Source organism: Mesocricetus auratus, unplaced genomic scaffold, assembly GCF_017639785.1.
Source record: "Mesocricetus auratus isolate SY011 unplaced genomic scaffold, BCM_Maur_2.0 Super-Scaffold_100046, whole genome shotgun sequence".
NCBI classification, from domain to species: Eukaryota; Metazoa; Chordata; class Mammalia; order Rodentia; family Cricetidae; genus Mesocricetus; species Mesocricetus auratus.
In genome coordinates, this window is record NW_024429223.1 from 6,346,410 (window position 1) to 6,367,791 (window position 21,382).

At 49.6% G+C, this 21,382-nt stretch overlaps 1 protein-coding gene across 8 annotated transcripts in view; it reads right to left on the bottom strand.

Annotated features, from left to right (window-relative positions):
- Znf536 (zinc finger protein 536) overlaps positions 1–21,382 on the bottom strand; it is a 454,586-nt gene that overhangs the window by 230,283 nt on the left and 202,921 nt on the right. For all 8 annotated transcript variants that reach the window (XM_040735416.1, XM_040735410.1, XM_040735411.1 and 5 more), the window contains one exon: positions 18,040–20,217. In XM_040735416.1, coding sequence (XP_040591350.1) covers positions 18,040–20,215 — 2,176 coding nt within the window. In that variant the 5' untranslated portion in view covers positions 20,216–20,217. The remainder of the gene's footprint in view (positions 1–18,039; positions 20,218–21,382) is intronic.

Genomic DNA, 21,382 nt, shown 5'->3' on the forward strand with positions numbered 1-21,382 from the left:
TCTCTGTATTGTTTTGGAGGCTGTTGGTCTAGCCCGGCCTCAAATTCACAGAGATCTGCCTGCCTCTGCCTCCCGAGTGCTGGGATTAAAGGTGTGCACCACCACCACCACCACCACCGGGCCATAACATTATTTTCATTGCTACTTTGTAACTGTAATTTTGCTAGTGTTATGCATCATAATGTAAACATCTGATATGCAGGATATATATATATATATACACATAAACACATACATACACACACAATATATATATACATATATATATATATATATATATGGCTCGTGACCCACAGGTTGAGAACTGCTGGGCTAGACCAAGGTACTGATTGGCAGCTTGTGCTGGGTGGCACCCTGGAGCCCCAGCCTTGTGACAAGTTCCCCAAGCCTCATGTTCCACTTCCTTGGGGCTGCACCTTCACCAACCAGCGGCCCCAGACCAGAGCCACCTGAACTGAAAGGTGCTGCAAAGTCACTTTCCAGGGCTGCAGAAAGCTCCCTTAATGTAAGCCTTTGCCTCCTCTGCAGATCAGGGGGTGTGGACCGTCACCTAACGGCTCTAGGGTACCGCCCTGGCTTCCAACAGGGACTCGTGTGTAAGGCTGGTAGTCTGAATGTGACCACTAAGAACGAGGGTGGAGGAGAGGGGACCTTCAGGGCATTGCTCCCGGAGAGACAGGCGTGCACCCTGGCAGGATGAGGTTGTAGCTGTCTCACAGAAATACTGAGGGTTTGCCTCCAGAGACAGAGGCCATGCCCTGTGCCCATCTGAGACCTCCGGAGACCTCCCCCATGCACCTGGAGACATGCTCAGCTGAGGCCACCATAACCCCCATTGTTATCTGACGGTGCAAGGCTCCACGCTGAGACTTGATATATTGTTAACTAGAGGGGAGTGGGGCCATTGGATCCTGCTTTGTGCTTCTCTCTGGAGTTAACCAGCATGGCCTAAATGCCACACTGCTGAGGATATCCCAACTCATGCATGGCTGGCTGAGGTATCTGTCCGGGAACCTCAGAACCTCAAGCCCTAACTTTTACCAAGAGACCTTGAGGCTACAGAGGACCTTATAGTGAGGTGCCAGAAAGCAGGGCTTCCAGTATATGCAGCTGGGATCCCAGACCCACCTCCCCCCCTGTAGCTGGGCCAGCACTAGAGGGAAAAGCCCCCCCCCCCATTTATAGTACTCTGAGGTTCTGGGTAGAGGCAGAGTCTGGTGCAGACTTACCTGCTGCTCTTTAAAGACAGGATCGAGCTCATTCATTATGTACCAGGGATGCCAAGCCCACCTTCCTAATTAGAATCCATAATGCAACCTACACATACAGAGGCACATGTGTACAGATCCATACATGCCAATATGCACGTCTTTACTAAAGCAAAATACACACCAATGCAGTCACCCAACACAGCATACAACATATACCTATGCCAGCATACACAGCCACATACCATGATATGTATCTCAGCACATAAACCCTTTATGAATCCATGTATTAACAAACATGCATAGTCCCCTAAACTCTTAAACTCCATGAATCATGCCAACACATCTACACTCCTAACACACACCATGAGAGCCACAGAGCCACAGTGATAATTACAGTACATATCTTTGCTCCCAGACCAAGCTATGCACCCCAATGCATCCTTAAACACCCCACATATACAGGGATCCTGATATAGTCTCAAACGAGTTAAGCCAATATGTATGACAGTATCACCCCAAGATGTACATACACTCACCCCAATATTTACACACACACACAAGAAGGGACCAGCCAATCATATTCCCACACCCACCATGGTAAATCCACTCCCGCCCCAAAAGAGGAGTTCTGCTTTAGGCCCCAAAAGCAACGTTGAGAAGGCCGAGGTCCGAGGGACAGACCAGAGTGTTCTAGCTTAGTGTGGCCAGTGTGACATGGTTGTCTGGTTCAGCCCAGTGGTGCCAGGCTAGCTAGACAACAAAGGCTCCTCTGGAAGCATTCCCAGACGAGCCTGCCCTCCTAATTTACACCTCAGAGAATGGGGCTGACCCTGCTAGCAGGATAAGAGCCTCCTCTCTCTCTCTCTCTCCCTCTTCCCACCCAACCTGCCAGTGGGGTACCCTTCTTCAGAGAGCTGGCTTCCAGGACAGGGCTGATATGAGCATTAGACTCTCCTTGAGAGAGTCACACCACCCACACACTGCCACAGAGGGTATGCCAAAGATCCACTGGAAGACGTGGGGAAACTGGGCTTCCGTAAGCCCGCACACAGTAGACAGCCAGGAGTCCGCTGGGTCGTGGTCCTGTAGCCTTGGAAGAGCTGCACCCCTTTTCTCCCTCCCTGGGTTGAGCCCTGAGGGACACACTGAGCTTGTGCCCTTGAGCAGGGGTTGGGGGATTGGGGGACTGACTTCACGTCTAGGTGTGGAGCTTAAGTGGCTCCCAGTCAGCCTGGACCCAGCAGAGCTACATTTTCTTTCCTTCATTTTTCAGAAGACGCAGGAGGACAACCCCACAGAGGCACTCCGAGGGAAGCAGCCATCCTCCGGTCTGCTGCAGCCTGCTCTTGAGCTCACGTCTTCTGCTGAACTGGCTTCGTTCCTAGCTGGACTACGCTCCAGTATGAGAGGCACGGCCACTCCACAGCTTTGTGTCGTGACTCCCCCTCCCGGAGCCTCAGTTTACGCGTAGCACCCCGCCCCTACCCCAGGCTCCAGACTGCGAGACACTACCCGACCTCTGGGATTAAGAGCCTGATGTGGGCAAAAGCGTCCTCAGGAGACAGGACTCACCCCCACCCGGTTCTGGAGACATTCAGGCTCCTCAGTGAACCTGCAGCAGCATCACCTAAGGCAGATGTGTGTTTGGGATCACTGTTTTTACATGGAGAAGAGGAAATAAAAGAAAAGAGAGGCAGTAGGAGAAAAGCTATCAGCCCTCCATCTGCTTGGAAGATCTCTGCTTCCACCACCCCAGGACCCACAAATGGCTACTGACAACTATTGCTCTGTGGCCATTCCCCAAGCCGGACCCTCTTCTCCACAGAAGCAGTATCACACTTTGTACCCTTTCTCCAGCCAATATGGCTGTGACACTGTTGGGTGTAGAGTAATTTTGGGGAGAGGGAGGGCAGCTGGCTTGCCTTAGTGGCATCATCCATTGTCACGCCCAGGCTAAGATGAAACCTGGTATTACTTCTAAAAGCCGAATGCGCACAAAGCAAAGGATAATACGTAGTTACAGGCTCAGTCCCATTTTTACCTGCGTCCCCGGCACACTTCAGCAAGAGAGCAAATGCTTCTCCACCACCGCTACTACTGGCTGCCATCATACTCCACACACTCTGTCCTTGCTCAGGTTCCACGCTTCTCCGCATTCCAACCCTGACGCCACCAGCCAACTGGTGCTTCCTGGTGACTGGTTCGGGAATGGGCACATGCAATACGCAAGATGTTATTAGAGGGCTGGAGAGATGACTCTGGGGCTAAGAGCACATCACACCCTCATAGAGGATCCAAGTTTGGGTTCCCAGCGCTCATGTCAGACAACTCACATCTGCCTGTAACCCCAGCTCCATGGGGATCTGATGGGGGAAGCCCTGTGTATTTGTCAATAAAGCACTGTTGGCCAATAGGGAACCAATATAGGTGGGACTAGGAGTCCAGGAGGACTCTGGGTAGGAGAAACACAGGAGGTCAAGATGTAACGCCATGGGGTAGGAATCCCGGAAACCTCTCCGGTAAGAGAAATACTTAGATTAGCAATTATGGGATAAATACGTAAGTCAGAGATAGCCAGTAAGAAACAAGCAAGGCCAACAGCTTCATAATTAATATAGCCTCCTGTGTGTTTATTTGGGACTGATGCGGCTCTAGAACCAGGCTGGCGGGAAGGCTTCTGTCAAGGAAAAGGCTTCCCTTTACAGGGATCCAATGCCCTCTTCTGATCTCTATGGGCACTGCACTAATATGCGCATATGCCAACGCATATACACGTATATTTTAAAACAACCTTTTAAAAAGACTTTACTAAGCCCTTAGAAATGAGTATTCTTCCGTTTGGTAGTCTGTGGGTATGAAGTTTGAGCTCTGGAAGCCCGTTTGCTGCTAGGAGGAGAGGGCGGCGGTGCCTGAGGACCATCAACGATGATAACTCCCCTCTGGTCTTAACCAGACCCACTGTTTCCCCAGCATGACAGGCTGATGTCATCAGATGCAGTGAGTTTAAATCTTCCAGGCCAGTCTTCTGGTGCTGTGTAAACTGCCATTGACCTATCAGCTGAATGCATTCCCATTGCATCCCCATCAGACTCCATTCAAGTGAATGTTTTCTTGGGCTCAGTCTATGATGAGCCATGGACAGACAAGTGCCATCGGTGTGTTTGTATTGAGAAGGAACACGGAGAGGCTGAGGAGCCCTTGCTGGCCATGTGACTCCTAAGGACCAAGGAACACAGAGGCTGAGGAGCCCTTGCTGGCCATGTGACTCCTAAGGACCAAGGAACACAGAGGCTGAGGAGCCTTTGCTGGCCACGTGACGCCTAAGAACCAGATGGTCCCCAATGAAAGAACATCCTTCGGCCATGCTGGTAGAACATGGGGCCCATGCCATGTTTCCAGGCCTAATGGGATCTAGACACACATATCAGAGAGAAGAACCCATATGTGGTATCACACAGCTATAATCCCAGCACTCAGGAGGTTTAAGCTGGAGGCCAGTTTGGGTTACGTGGCAAGACTGTGTGTCAACTCCTCCGCACGCACCCCTTAAATAAATAAAAAACAAACTTCAGACCTACAGACCCTGGCTTTGGAAACCCTGGCCCTCTACTGGGCCCAACAGGAAATGACCCCCCTACAGAGTGACACTCTGGCCACTGCAGCTTTGGGGAAGTGAAGAGACTTCTCTTCACGGTGACCAGGTGCCTCACATAAATAACTGAAGGGGCTCAGTGGTTCAGAGGGTTCAGTCCAGCACAGAAGTCAGGAGGTGCCGGAAGGGAGTGTACAGGAAGACAGCTCTAGCGATAGGTAACTCCCAAGTATGCGCCTCCTTCTTCCTCAACTCGGGCTCTACCTTTGCTACTTCCTGTTGTAGAAGATGATCCTCCTGGCAACAGCTGTTGTCTTTACTGGAGCAGCTGTGCCGACTCGCAAGAGTCCCTTAAGCGTACGGGACTGTGGCGTTCCCTTAAAGACAGAAGGCGTGGGAGGGTCATTGGACCCTCGCTTAAGTTTTCAGTAGCCCCTCCCAGCCATTTGGGTGTGATTCTGTACTAACTGCACGTGACCTCAGGGTCTCGGGAAGCATGCAGAGCAAGTAGAGTTGATTGTAGAGAGCCTCTGTCTACATGACTATGGGGGAGCCATCTGTGGAAGTTTAAATGTAATTGATCCCCATAATCTCATAGGGAGTGGCACTATTAGGGGGTGTGGCTTTGTTGAGTGGGTGTGGCCTTGACGGGGGAAGTGTGTCACTGTGGGGGCGGGTTTTGGGGTTTTCTATACTGAGGATGTCACCCAGTGTCTCCGTTGACTTCCCGTTGCCTGTAAGCCAAGATGTAGTCACCACTGCATCTGTCTGAATGATGATAATGGACTAAACCTCTGAACTATAAGCCCCCCAGTTAAATATTTTCCTTATAAGAGTTTCCCTGCCTCTTCACAGCAATAAAAACCCTAATGGAGACACCATTTGTAATGCTAAAGACTTTCCAGTGGGGCTGCTTGGGGTAAGCCATGCTTCTGTCAATGATTCCTCACAGATGCACTGTAAATAAAGCCCAGTAAAACTCACAGGTTTCCCCACAGTGAACCTTGGTGGAATATTGGACTTCGGTTTGTCACCAAGAAGCAGGCAGACACAATTTACATTTCCCCAGGGGAGGAATGCTTGAAAGATCTCCCAGTAATCCTGATGCAACACGAATCTGTCAAGGGTTAAAATTTGAACCTTCAAAATCCTCAAAACCCATCAGCGGGCAATAAGCCCCAACATATGACCTGCCGGGGCCATTTCACGTTCACATAAGACTAGGGAGGGAAAGGGGCAGCTGAAGAAGGTAGGAGACATAAAAAAGTGAACACTGGAAGGGATCTCACTCTTCTCCACTGCCACCCCAACTCCAAAACGAAGTCAAGTACGGTAGGGTACAGAGACTGGGGAGGAGCTGTTCCAGAAGGCCAGTAGGGTGGCCGGAACCAGAGGACCAGAGCTAGGTTTCAGGGTGAGGTGTGCGTGTTCTCCTTGGAGCTGCTGCCTATCTCTCCCTTTCCTTTGTTGTTGTTTTATTGTTTTCCAGATAGGACTTCATTATGTAAACCAGACCTGCTTTGCCAAGAGCCTGGATTAAAGGCAGATGCTACCACTTCCAGTTTCTTTGTGTGTGTGTGTGTGTGTGTGTGTGTGTGTGTGTGTGTACCCAGAGGTCAGAAAACAACTTGCAAGTGTCAGTTGTCTCCTTCCACCATGTGGGTTCTATAAAAAAAAAAATAGCTCAGGTCTTCAGACTTGGCTGCAAACGCCTTTACCCACTGAACCATCAGGCTGTCCCGAGATGGTTCTCAAACATTAGAAAAGTGTATGTGACTGTGGCCCAGAGTCAGGCTTGCAATGTTATATTTCATGAGGAGGCAGAGAGCATCCAGGAACACTGAGTGCAGACAGCGTCTGTTTGCACGGGTCTCCTTGTGCGGTTCCTGCCCCCACAGAAGGACGATGGCATCCTCAACCACGCCTTCTGCTGGCATGCCTTGGGGGTGTTAGGCAGCGCATACATCCTGGCCCCGAACTCACCGGAGCCCCTGTGAACAGATACACACAGTTTCTCCTTAAAAGAAGGTCCGTTTGGGTCAAATGGACAAGGTTTGTGGCAGCAAGCGTGCATCTCAGTGTGACGCCATGCAATTTTTCAGGGGGACTTACCTAGGATCCCGGTGACGGGCTCGCGCCCAGTTCGCAGTCTGACAATTGCCCTGTTCGTGAGTCGGTGGCCAAAAAAGACATCGTGGACACAGACCAAGACGAGTTCTGGAGCCTCCTCTTCACCCCACGTGTGGGCACTAGCCTTTACTGTGCTGCTCTCACCCAAAAAGCCACGGCAGGCAGCCCTGCCAAGGTGCCAAGGTGCCAAGATGCCCAGTTCCCCCCGGGGACCCGTGTGCCTATCCTGTCCTGCAGTCCCCTGCCTTCCTCAGAGACCAGGCTCTTCTCCACTGTCTTGGTAAGGATGTGTCAAGACTGATTAACCCCGTGCTTCACAGCCCAGGACAAGGGACCACAGCTAGGGGCTGGGGGTGTGGCGGGATGGAGGGGGACTGGGACAAGTTTGTGTGCTGTGATTTGAATGTGGAATGCCCCTCCAGGTGGGTTCCCAGCTAGTGGTGTTGTTCACTCTGTTACATTGTGGAACTTTAGGAGCTGGAACCTATTTGGTGAAGTAGGCCCACTGGGGGGTGGGGGGTGGGGGAGCCTTGAAAGTTCTGTCCAGCCTCAATTCTCGGCAGAGGCCTTCTGCTTCCTACAGGGTCAGGAATATGTGATGGGGGAAGTCCTGTGTATATGTCAATAAAGCACTGTTGGCCAACAGGGAACCAAGATAGGTGGGACTAGGAGTCCAGGAGGACTCTGGGAAGGAGAAACACAGAGAGTCAAGATGTAACGCCATGGGTAGGGAGCCCGGAACTATTCTCCAGTAAGAGAAATACTTAGATTAACAATTATGGGGTAATTACTTAAGTCAGAGCTAGCCAGTAAGAAACAAGCAAGGCCAACAGCTTCATAATTAGTATAGCCTCCTGTGTGTTTATTTGGGACTGATGGGGCTCTAGAACCAGGCTGGCGGGAAGGCTTCTCTCAAGGAAAAGGCTTCTCTTTACAAGTATGTGAGAAGCCAGCACAGCAAGCTTCCTTAGCCATGGACCAAATCACTTCAGCCACCATGCCTTCCCTGATATAATAGCCCCTGGATCCAGCATCAGAGTATATCTCCCCAGCCTCAAGTTGCTTCTGTTGGATATGTCATGATAGTAGAGATGGGGGAAATTAATATTTCGTGTCTGTCTGCTGCTGGCATCACCAAGACTGGTTAGGTTCTTCGGAGGGAGGGAGTTACTCCTTTCTGCTGGATAAGTTACTTGCAGCTGGATGAAGAGATGCTATGCATGCCTATAATCTCAGCACTCGGGAGGCAAGGCCAGAGGATGGAGGGTTCATGACCCATTTGACCTATTGAAGTAGTTACTTCGGTAACAGATAAGGCTCCTTAGCCTTCATGGGACATGGGGGTACAAACAGGACACCAATGGTTCCCCCCCAAAAGCCCCTGGAGCACTTCCAGGGGTCTGCCTCACTCATAGCCACTTGACAGATCCTACAGTGTGTGCGAGCCCCTGTGGGCTGAGATACGCTCTCAATTTCCTCCCCTTTGCATCGGAACCGGAACCTACTTGATATTTCGCCCTTTAGTTAGTAAAGAAACGAATTAATGGTTGAGCCCAGGCACACATGCGCTATGAGTGAACGAAGGAGTCAAGGGGGGACAAGTTCACAGTCATGGAGGAGTTTACTCAGGGCAAGATCTCCAGCACGGAAACTGCCTCCAGCCGTGTGTCCTTAAGACACTGCTGGGAGTCACACATCTGCAGCCCTGGGGACACCTGCTGGGGACCACAGACTCACTTACACCTAAGGAAATAGCTGCACACATGATTGGAACCATCCAGACACAAACATGAAAAGAATGTCCATGGGGTGTTTCTTCTTAGGACGAGAGAACTAAAAACAAGCTCTCTGCCCTGTGGGCATATCGGGACAGTCTTTTCACAGATACACCTTTTCTTATCTGCGTCTCTGCCGTATCCTGTGATGCTCTGAAGAAGAAAAGCAAAGTAATATGCTGGCCGTGGTGGTGTGCACATCCAGTTAGAGCACCCAGAGGCTGAAACGGGAGATTCTCAAGTTTGGGACCCTCCTGGGCTACATAGCACGATTCTGTCTTGAAACAGCAAAAATGAAACAGAAGGATAGTGATTACAATGCTACCACGACACACCCATCTTCCTGCCTGTTTTACTAAAAGAAATCTATATTAGACATCATCGTGGCCTTTAATTTAAGGCAAAACTGAGTATTTGCTACAGATACCATGTGCCCTTCAGAACCTAATATGTGACATAAACCTTAGGGACGATTACACAGGTGTGTTACAATGTAACCCCTTCTGGAACCACACAGCCAGATGCCTAACAAAAAGAATTGAAAGTCGTGAATTAAAGCAGGGTTAAGTCCTGGGTGACTGTAAGTATATCTATCTAAAAATCACTTTGTTTGTTAGCTTTTGTTTGTTTGTTTCTGTTTTTGAGACAGTGTATAGCTACGTAGCCCAGGCTAGCCTTGGAATCACCAACAGGTAGGCCTCACATTTGAGATCATCCTACCTCAGCCTCCTGAGTGCTAGGTTCACAGGCCTGAGCCACCATGCTTAGTTCAAGAAAAAAAATTAATTTATTTGTATCTTCTGAATATCCAAGGTGAGTAAGGGTTAGTTTAAAGCAAGAGAAAAGAACGGGCAGCACACAGCGGATTCCTCCCTTGCTTCAGGAGCAAGGCCATTTCAGAGGCCCCAGACCCAGCTAAAAATGACACAAACCAGGCCAAAGCTCCTCCCTCATCTGGGATTATGACATCACACCACAGTCAAACCGGAAGATCACTTCCATTATTGGGGGGAATTAAATAAAATAAAACACCTACTTTATCAAAATTCCAAACGCTTTTTGCCGATAAAGAGTACACTGTATCTGGCTTGTTCTTCAAGGATAGCAGTCCCTGTCCACTACAGATACTGAGCTCAACACAGGCAGGTTGGAAAGGCTCCAAAATGCCTCTCAGGATGACTGAAGACAGCAAGGGGAGTCCGCGCATCACACACAAAGGCCACCAACCATGGAGCGTCTACAAGCTGCTTTAATAAAGATAACATCGCGGTGGCGACCTGCTTCCTTGCGAATCTGAAAGCTTTGGACCTGAGTTCAGACAAGAGGAGAGAGAAACAAGTGGAGTGTCCACCGAAACTCCATTTGTGCAAATGCCTCTACGAGAGAATGGATGCATCCCTCTGTGGAACATCCTAGACCCTGGGCACAGGACAACAGTCCTCAGACATAAACGCACGGCCTCACAAGGACAGTGACCGATGGCCGTCATCCTCGAAAGCGAGTTACTAAAACGAAGTACACCCTCGACCCACTTCCTCACACCCTCAGCAGACAGAGAGCCAGCACTCTGCCCGGAGAACCTCAAGCAGAAGCCCCGCCCACCCCATCTACCCCAGCTGCCCCACCCCCACCCCCACGCAGTAGAGTGGGCGGCAGAGCCAAGGAGCCAGCTTGTGCTGCGTCTCTCGCTTCTCTGAGACACATGTCACATGTCACACACAAGCAACCAAGACACAGGGATGGGTCCCACGAGAAGATAAGCCCTCACTTTCCGGCAGACAAGCGCCAGTTGAATTGGGCCCAGACCGCTCCCCCCTGATTTCAGCACAGCTCCTGGTTGAAGCCCCCAGCCACCCACCAAGTAGCTGCAGACAAGAGTTTAGACACCCATTGTCTCAGGATGCTGCTGTTTCTTTTGAAGATGCAAATCGGGGAGAAGGTGGCATCAGATCTCTATACTTGGTTTGGCCCCATTTGTCATGAGTCAAGGCCCCTGAATTCTAGATCCTGTCTCCCCGGGGCATTTAGGGAGACGGATACTTCCATCACGTTAATGGACCTTGCTTCCAAGGTGTGTCTGCACGTATAGTTGAGTGAAGGCAAGAAGCAACATGCAAAACCAAATAAACAGGTGGAGAGGCAGCTGGGACAGTAAGTGCCCTCTGACAAAGCCAACCTAAGCCAGATCAGCCTCTGGAATTAACCAGAGGAGAGCAGAGGGAAAGCCTACACTTGAGCATTCGAGTCCCAGAGGGGCCTCAACCTACTCAGGTGCTTGGATGCTCAGGATGTGCCTAAGTTAAAAAAAATAAAATAAAGCCCAAAACTCTGCCCAAGTCCTGTTCCCCTGAGTTCCCGTAGCAGGGGTCTGTGGCTTTCTGAGAAGGGCCTTCCAGATGGCGCCCGGATGTGGCTGTGCCAGACTCCACAGCTTAAGTAAATGTTGCCATCGTCCCATCCTGCCAGGGAGAGGCAAGGGAGACCCTCAGCATCTCTCAGCTGCAGCCGTGATCATTCCTGGGGAGATCAAAGTCCCTCCCCACCTGCCTTCCCTCCCACCCTCCTCTCTCCATTCATCTTCTCTTCTATGTACCCTCAAGTCACTCCCAGACATTTTCCTTCCAGGTCATGCTCAGAGCTTCCACAAAGGGTGAGAAATGCCTGTCAGATGCCAACAAGGGTGGTGAGGGCCTGAGGGGGTTAACCAGAAGACCGCCCCCCAGGTTCACAGATGGCACCAGTTCCAATGTCATCATCACGAATGAGGTGAGTGCCAAGAGCCAATCGCCCATCTCCAGGATTCCTTCAAACCCTTGCCCTCAACATTTACACACAGCTGCACTCAAAACATTTCTCTGACTCCGCTGGCCAAATAGGGCTCCACGCAACCCTTACAAGGTGCCATCAAGAGTGTTGGATTCTTCACGATCTTGAGCTCCCCAAGTGTCCACACTGGAGTCTGGAATCCAGTGGAGTCTTCCACAGTAAAACAGAGACCTCGAAACTTAGTCCCGTCCCCAAATTCCCTAGAGTCCACATGAAGCTTGTAAATTAAGATGCATTCCAGAATTGCTTTCCAGAAAATGTACTTCTTCTATGCAAGGTCTGAAAGAGCCCAAAGAAGGGATTTGAAGGGTCCGCTACCTAGAAGAAGGGGCTGGGTGAGTAGGAGGACCCCCCAAGGAGCCCTGTAAATGGATGCTGAACTAGTTCGGCCCATGTAAAGTCTACCTGGTGGGTGGGATTTCTTACTGACCTAAAGACACTGGGAATGGGAGGAAAGCAGTTCTTGAACTCGCCGCACCTGCTTCTGAGCAAACCATAGTGTAAGTGCCCCCACCGTGCCTGCTTATAAAGCAAATCGCTAATTCTAGCCCCAACCTAACCCAAAGGTGGTAGCAGCCTGGATGGGAGTCAGAGACTCCCGTCAGAACTATGTTTTCAAAATTGACAGTTTAATTCTTTGCTTCATTGTTGCCTACCCTTTGCTCATCAGGGTTTGCAGACAGCCGTCATTTGGGATTAATAATAATAATAAAAAAAAAAACACTTCCATTCCTCAAGCCAATGAGCATCGTGGAGCACCAGGGGTGTCTCAGAGCTCGGGGGGGCTGGCACGCCACACCCCAGTCTACACCCAGGTAAACTGAGTCCATCAACCAAACATTGGGCTGGGCTTTGAGGGAGCGTAGGCCTGGAATCCAACCCTTCATGCTCACACCATGTCCACAGACTCTACAAGTGTGTAGGGAGACTGAGGCTTTCCAGAGTCCCTTCAGCCATGCTTCCGGTGTGGAGTCTCTCTGGCTGAGTTGGTTGCTAAGGGACAGCAGTGTCTAGCCTCGAAGGAAGCAGGGTTCACAGCCACATTCAGGATGGCAAGTAAGACAGCTCTAGGATGCCACTGTGTGCTTGGGAATAGTTGTTTCTAAACAGAAAGCAATGAGCGTCCACCTCGGAACGGGAAGTTTATTAAAAGAAAGTATTGGGAAGCCTCCAAGCTCCCATGGGAGGAAAGAGATGCGGCGATTTTGACCCAAAGTGGCATGCATCTTGCCAGTGGCTGCTACCTAGCATCACAAGCTGCTCCAGGTGAATGGACCACCCCAGGACCTCATGGAAGGGTTAAGGACTGTAGGAGGTCACCCTGGGCCTCTGACCCCTGCCCTCTCTAACATTCCCCAGGAGCCTCAGCCAGTGCATCCATCCAGGCGGGTGGCCACCAAATCATCAACTTGGAAGAAGGACCTTGGCCAGCATCTGCCTGGGCACTGCTTTGGCACACACAAGCTGGGCCTCGGTAAATCTCCACAAACACAGTGGCCGCCTGCACATGCTCCCACGGCGGGGACGGAAGGGCTGCATATGGTGTTCAGCTTTAACAGCTGAGCTTTAAAAAAAAAAAAGTGCAGCTTTCATCTCCATGAAACAGCTCCCAAATTGGGGTGTGTGTGGGGGGGGACAGGAGTCAGGGTTATGGAGGGAAAGACAAAAAAAAAAAAAAGCCCACAGGACATAGGTGTGAGCTCCAGTATGACATTTTATTTTTCAAGGAATTCCAGACCACCTCCCCGTTCAAAGGTCCCTTTGGAAGACGGCACGCTGCTTCCTGCCTGTGGTCCCTGAGTTTGCTCATTTCAAGTTGCTAAAAGCGTTTAAGAATGGCTTTTTAAAAATGAAAATAAAAGAGTTTTTAACCTATTTATGAGGGAGTGGTACCCATGCTCTCGGTGGTGGTAAATGTTCTCTAGCAGTTTATAAATAAACGAATGATTGTTTCCCAAAGTTGTGCTCTACCAGAGGTAAGAAACCACCATGCCTTGGGGGTGTCCTCCCAACCTTTAAGGCTCCTGGAGGTGGAAGGTTGTGACAAAGAGGCAGGGTGCAGGGCCCCCTACTAGGGAATAGCCTGAAAACTTTTGCTTTCTGTTTCCTCTGCTGATAATAATGACTGTCTTCAGCTCTGCAGCCAGCTCCCCTCTCCCCCTCCCAGCCCCCTGTTGCTGCAGCCATCCCCGAGCTCCAGTATAAAGTTTGGCTTTTGCAGCAGGAAGCAGCTGGGCCAAGCAACCAGCGAATGATAATGACCTCAGAAATCTGCTGTTCGCTCGGCAACAATAGGGTGCTCAGTCTACTGGAAAATTGTGTTCATCAGCTAACTCTGCTCAGTTACTAATTGACATTGCCAAATATTTTAAGAACAATTGGAATGCACAAGCAAAAAAAAAAAAAAAAAGAAAAAGAAAGAAAGAAAAAGAAAAAAGAAAGAAAGAAAAGTAAAGGGAAAAAAGGAGATCTTAATCCTCAGATTTCTATGTTTTTTTTTCTTTTCTTTGTGTTTTTCAAATCATCTTTTGAGGGCTTGGATTTGTTTGTGTGGAACAGGCGGTGGTTATCGTGAATGGGGGCAGGGAGGGTGAATCACAAGAGAAAAAAAAAGATGGGAAAGGAAGAAAATCTATCATCTCACTATCAGCAGTGGCTTGCAGGGGGTGTGGGTAAAGGCCTCTGATGTAGTGGTCAATGGGCCCAGGCGGGATGGGGGACCCAGCATCTCAGGAATGCATTCTAGCAACAAAAGCTGACCGACCCCCAAGGCTTTTAGCCCAGCTGATCAAATAATCCTTGTCCAACTCAAAATATTACAGCAGAAGAAGTAGGGGTTAACGGTATTTCCGTCTTTGCATCTCTCTCTCTCCCTGGCTTCCATTGATCATGCAACTTTCCTGACTTTATTTAATGAACGGAGGGTCAATGCATTCAATTACCCCCTTCCCACCATCAACACTTCAATTATCCCCACTCCAAAATGATGGGGGATTCAGAAGGTAACTGCCCTGTTGGATATAATGAACAGTATTGTTTCTTAGTACATTAAGTTTTAATTATACTAAGCATGATTTCCAAAGCAAAATCTGAAGAAACAGGACTTCAGCTGTTTTCTGACTCAGAGCAAAAGCTAGGATACATCCATCGGTGGTTTGAGGGGAGATTTTCGGGAAAGATACGGAGATTAATGTCATCAGAACCTTTGCACGAGAGCCAGAAAAAACGAGAAGGCATCGGGACGGCCACCCCACTCTCTAAATGTCATTAAAGAGTAAAATTTATAAGCTGATGCTCTCCAAATAGTTTCGCTTTGCAATGCACGCGGAAGCAAACGACATGCACTATGGTGTGAAATTATAAATGAGTCAAAAAATAAACAAACAAACAACAAAGGGATATGGGGTGGTGATCCGTGGCAAGTTCTGTCGCTTTTCTGTTAGAAAATATGACCTCTCCGTCTGTCAAAGGTCCTAGTTTTTGCGGTTGATCTTAAGCTTGGTTCTCAGCAGTTTGGAGAGGCAAAAGAACAAACACATTTTCTGGTTCACTGGAATCATTTTCACATGTTCACTGATTCAAACATTCTTTTGCTCACATAACAAACAGCTGCATCCCACATTAGCCTAGCCAGTGACAGTCGCCCATCTCGGCAATAACTGTTTGATTGCAAACTTGACCCCTTCTTCGTCTCGGTCTGAGCAAGACATTTTTAAACAGCCACTCGGTTCCCAATCCTCCTTTGCAAAGAATTACATCAGATAACAAAGGACGTCTCTGCCACTCATTGTAAGCCTTCTTCTAGAGATCTATTCTAAGAGGCTCTGCTAAAAAGGTTTTTTTATGATGAATTCAAAACTACTATCATGTTAAGAGCAGCGATTTATAAAGAAGAATTCATTGGTTAAGATCTGAAAAAATAGTTTCTCAGGCCCTACTGACCCAGTTTTCAACAAAAAAAAGAATCAAGCCATGCAAATGAAGTTTTGTGACATTGTTATGCGGTCTGAGAAATTTGTAAGACCGTGTTTTGCAGTTATTTCTTAATAGAAGCCTTAATAAGTACTTTTTTCTTTACTTAAGGGCTTACATTTTTTCCTCCCCTTCACCTTGCAGGTTTCTAACAGGTAACAATAAAAAATACCTATTGTGTCAAGTGTTTTATTTAAATGCATCTTTGAATCACACTTTATACAAGTCACACTTGTTAGAACGAAGAGGGGGGAATAAACCAGATTTGGTCGAGAATCCTAAATCCTTGGAAAACCTGAATGCCCTCAGACATGCAGCTGACTTGGGCTTCAGAGTGGGTATGCCATCCATTTCCCTACTTAAGTCAGAAAATTATGAAAGGGTCTGATTTGAATATGAAGAAAACAAAGAAGTCAAACCCCAAATGAAAGAATCAGTGTTCACAATTGTAAAATCCTTCAACGGGGAAAATAAGGTGGAGAGCTAATGCCAGCTCAATGCTTCTCTTAAGCAACATATAAATAAATAAATCTGGATTTTTTTTTTGGTGTGCGTTTTTTTTTCTTCCAATGGAGTATTTAGAAATGGGAACCAGCAAGCAGCTGGCTATCACTTGGCCAGAAGGTGATAAAAACATGGTAAACATGTCATTAATAAAGCCGAACATTTGGCACTGGAATATCATGCTAAGACCCTCTTGTTTCAGCAGGTCTGGGAGAGGGCATGGAATCTGTCGGTGTGAAAACCATGTCACTCCAAAAACTTAGGGAGTCCAGTCTGCTTCCTGACCTCTCTGCCCCGGGTAGGTCCCCAACCTCAGAACAGAGAGGAACACATTTCCAAGAGGTTGGAAAGGGTCCCTGGAGACAGCTGAGGGAAGCCTAGAGCTCACCACCCCCATGTGGGGACCCATCCTGCCAGAGCTCCCACTGGCAGGAAGGAAAGCGTCTCAACTTCCCTTTCGTGCAAGGCCACTCCACGCAGTGTGACCTCATCCTCTCCCATGGTCCTCACATCCTTGTTAGACTCTCCCGAAGCATCTTGTCAGCAATAAATCGCCAGCGAGTCCAGGACTCCACGAGCAGACAGTGTGTTTCATGGGTATTTAAGCAGCAGCATTAAGTGCTATCGGAATCTCTGGAATGTGTAGTTCAGATTTATGTGTAAGACTGGCTTGTAATAAGCTCACACACACACACAGACACACAGACACACACACACACACTTTATTCTCGCATGAGTTTTGTTCTAGAAGAAAGGGAAGCTGAAGAGAGAATAATAACCAAATGTACCGGCATCTAGTTAGTAACTACAGCAGTGAATCATCTCTGTGATAGAAATAACAGCCAACAGAGAACACGCGCGTGCGTGCACACACATACACACACACACACATATGCACGCACACATGCAAACAGAGAGAAGAAAAAAAAACTTTTAAAAAATGACCCTCGGCGGCGCACTGCCACATCTTTAACAGTGGGCAATGCGGTGCCTAGAGGTGCCTCAAACTGTCTTTCATTTTCTAGACTTAATGGCTGATTGCAGAAATCAATGTTGCCATTAGTAACAGGGTATTTGTTATGGCATGATTTCCTCTGTTGTTAGGCAGTAGAATGATTACAGTATTAGCGAGGTACTTTCTTTATAAAGGGCTGGAGATATAACTTTCAATTTACTATCCATTAGTAAGGGACTTGGGAAATATGGATGAAGGCAGCCTCTTACCTGCTGTTAGGTAGCGATTTTAATTTAGCCATCTTAGACTTTTCCTTCTCTTTCTCCCCCCCTCAAACAGGGCCAGGATGCTTCAGCATTTCACAGACATTTTTGATGACAGATTTTTTTTTCTGCTTTGCTATTTTAGATCCCAGAACTGTATCGCCCATGCAACACAGTACAGCTGAAGACATACAGCCACGCATCTGTGTTTTCAAACCTCTGAGCTTGACTAAAAACCATGAGAGGAAAGCAGTGTGGCTCTGGGGGGCGGGGTGGGGGTGGGGGTGGCAGGTGAGCTGGGGTGCAGTGTCAGAAGGGTGCAAGAGGTAGCTTCTGCCCGGGGAGAGAGGCCGGGAGGGAACTCCCAAATGAAAGTCTTGTGCGGATACAGTTGAGGGGAGGCAATGGAGACCCTTCCACATTTCACATGTGCCAAGCCTGAACTCCTGGCTTCCAGAGACAAAGCTAGGAGCCAGGTTATACCACGAATGGAACCGAACAGCCACAGGGGGAGGGCAAACTGGGCCCCATCCAAAAGCATGCCACCATCTCCACCACTGGGAAGGAGGCTCAGCTGCCTTTTGCTGGTAGCCATGGTTCAAGGTTTTCTGAAAGGACAGTCCCGAGTCTGGAGCAGGGCATCACCCGTGAAGGAACCTGACACACAAGACGTCCAGCTTCCAGCCTACCGCCTTTTGTGGTTCAGCTGCACCAACCTCAGAACCATCCTGAGGCCCAAGGTTAAATAATGCAGGACCAAGCAGGTCCCGGCAGGGGGCAGGATCTGTCCCCTTTCTTCCTACCAACCTACCTGAGGAAGAAGGCGAAGAAGGGTGTGGACTGTCCTCCTGGGCGCTCCCGGTCTGAGACAGGCCGCCTCCAGCCCCGCTCTCCTCAGTCACATTAGAGGAACCGGGTGTGGTGGAACGGCTCACCGACTGCGACTCCTGGTCGCTGCCCGAGCCGCGCCGTTCCTCCAGGCCCACGCCCACGTGGAGAGCGTCCTCGTCACTCTTGCGGTCCCGCTTGTGAACACGAGAATGCACGACCACCTGGTGGTAGGTGCGGAACACCCGCCCGCAGTCCGGGCATTCGGTGGGCTTCTCCTTCATGTTCCCAGGACCCTGTAGGTTGTATTCGAGCGTCTGGTTGAGCCCATGTGGCAAAAATTCCCGACTGCCTTCTAGAGGGTCGAGCTTATTTGGCAGGTCTCTCTGATTGCCCACTTTAGTGCTGTGAACCAAATCAGCAGGCATTTTCTGCTTGGAGCCATCTGTTCCCACTAACACGTACTCCCGCTTCTCCTTATCAAACAGAACCCCGGCATTTGCCAAAGTGTCTTCGTGGTTGCGCGTGAGCTGATGCTCTTTAGATAAGAAGCCATGTTCCATGGCCATGCCCCTGGCCATGAGCTGCCAGGCCTGATAGCTGTTCACTGGGTCCATTTCTGCAGCCTTGGCAGCTGCCTGCAACCGCTCGATGCAGCTGGATTTCAGCGGTGGCACGAGGTTGAGGCAGCCCAGCAGGGAGTGCTTGTCTCCCTCCGGGACACTGTGAGCCATACTGGAAATGGGTGACAGTAGCTTTCCCAGAACCTCTTTCTCCTTGGCCGGGAGCTCCCCTTTGCCGTAGAGCTGGGTGGGCTCGCTCAGGCTGGCTTTGTCCGGGGTCATAAAGCCACTCTGCAGGCAGGAGAGGTACCTGGAGTACAGGTTGGCATGGGCCTCCTGGGATAGGCCACCCATAGGCACCGACACCTCCGGCTCGGTGGGGGACTTGTTCTTCACCGACAGCTTGTTGAGGTGGACCTTCATGTGATTCTTCAGGAACCAAGGCTCTTTGAAGCGCCGACCGCAGATCTGGCAGCAGTGCTCGAAGGAATCCTTGTGCTTGCGCATGTGGCCCTTCAGGAACCAGGCCTGGCTGAACACCTGGCCGCAAACCTCGCAGCGGAACTCGTTGGCCGACTGCTCTCCACCGCCGTTGGGGCCCTGGCCCTGGGCCGACTCGGCCGTGATGTGCGCCTTCTCCACGTGGCTGATTAGCTCCTCCTCCTGCGAGGCTGCGAAGTCGCACAAGGTGCACTTGTAGGGCTTATGCAAAATGCGAATGTGGCGGTCCAGCTCCTCGCGCTTCTTGAACTTGCCTTTGCAGAAGGTGCATCTGAAGCCCGCAGCCGGGGTCACCGAATCCTCCTGCAGACTGGCCGGCTTGGGAGAAGGTGCTGGGTGGGCTACGTCGGGCACACTGTGGTTGGGGGGCAAGGCTAAGTTGCAGGTGGCCAGTGGAGCCTGCTGGGCATGTGCCAAGGGCTTGAGGTCAGACCTCGGTTGCAGCAGGCTGCCCTTCATCTGCTTGTCCCGCAGAATGGCCCTCTCCTCTAACTCGTGCAGCAGACGGTTCTCCTCACGCACCCGCCCACGCCCCTTCCCCAGGTTGCCCAGCTTGTGGGTCCGCAGGTGGATCTTGAGGTTCCCTTTTTGGGCTGCTCGGTGGTCGCAGTAGGGGCACTTGAATGGCTTCTCGCCGGTGTGAGTGCGCATGTGCAGGGAGAGGATGCTGTTGAACCGGAAGCGCTTGCCGCACAGGGGACACGGGTACTTCCGGTTCTTCCGGGCGTCGTCCTCAATGTCACTCATCTGAGACATGATGCCCAAGTTCTGCCCATTTAGGAACTGCTGAAGGTCCACACGCCCATTGAGACTGCTGTCCACATCACGGCCCAGCTGATTGGCCAGCAACGCCATTTGGCTGCCCATGGGCTGCCCGCTCATGGGTACGTGGGCCTTTTCCTCAAGGGCTGCAGGTTGCTTCTCCTCTGGGTTGGGCCGCGGGTGCAGTTCAGGGAAGGCATGGCTGAGCTGGGAAGTGATCTGGTGCAACTTCTGGCTCATGGCATACTGGCCATTGAGGACCGGGCCGCTCAGGTGAGGCTCAGCTTCCGGTGCCGTCGAGGACACTCCAAGGCACAGACTCGCTTCTTCCATCCCTAGAAACAGAAACAGGGTTCAGATCTGTGCCAGGTACCGCGGCAGGAAGAAGCAATAGCATCAGTTGGGCATGGGTTGGGGCCGGGGGGAAGGGCGCTTGCATTTCACAAACGTATCCACCCATGGTAATGCTAAGGAGTTACAGTCAAAAACAATAATAAAAAGATGAATTATTAAATGCCAATTACGCAATATGGCAGTGTCCTCCAATTTGTTTTGGGAATGGATCGTCTTCCTTGTGTTTCCTATTTACAGACCGCAATTATTCATTCACATTTCAATTATTAACATTTTACCGTTTTTTAACACCTAATAACATGCCGAGGCTCTGCGTGTTCAACAGATCCTCCTTTCCCTTCGCAAAGTGCCCCTACCTGTTGGTTCAGCCCAAAGTTTGCCTTAGAGCGGAGTGGCTTTCATCGAAAGACCACGGGGCACTTCCTTTCCTGTTTACTATATTCAGTATACCCTACTATATTCAGTATACCCACCAGTCTAAGACGAAAGAGATCATTTTATGATTTGGCCAGAGGAAAAAAAATAGCACCAATAGCATGATATTTACTGGTACATAATAAAACAAGATAATGTTTTGGGAAAAAATAAAGTAAAGGACAGGCTTTAGAACAATAAAAGAGATTTTGCTTTAGTCAACAAAAAGTGCAGTAATATCTCATTAAGCTGATTAGTATGCTGCTTAGAAACAGTACTAGGTGCTGTAACACATGATTATAATCATAAAAATCCTTCAGTGTTTGCAAGGAAGCATTAACGAGGTATATTAAATTTTAAGGAGACTGCTAGTAGCAGCTTTGCAAACCTCAGAGATTAAGATTTAACCCTTATTTTACGAAACACTGATTTTTTTTGTCATCTGGTAACTGTGTCCATCCCAAACAGGATCTCCTGATAGAATCTTGGTGGGCATGTGAGGCTGTTGGTGTTTGCATGGAGGTAGACATGCGCCGTATGATGCTTTCTCCCTGTCCCTTGGCTGGCAAGACAGCAGAGCCAGGGACTTTGATTGGCCTTAAAGAGATCTTTTGCAGAACTAGATAAAAACCAATTAAAATCCAGGGACGATGCCATAGGAAGTCTCAACCAAGTTTGAGTGTTTTTAATAACTTTCCCAATATACAGTAATGAGTACAAATTGTACCTGCA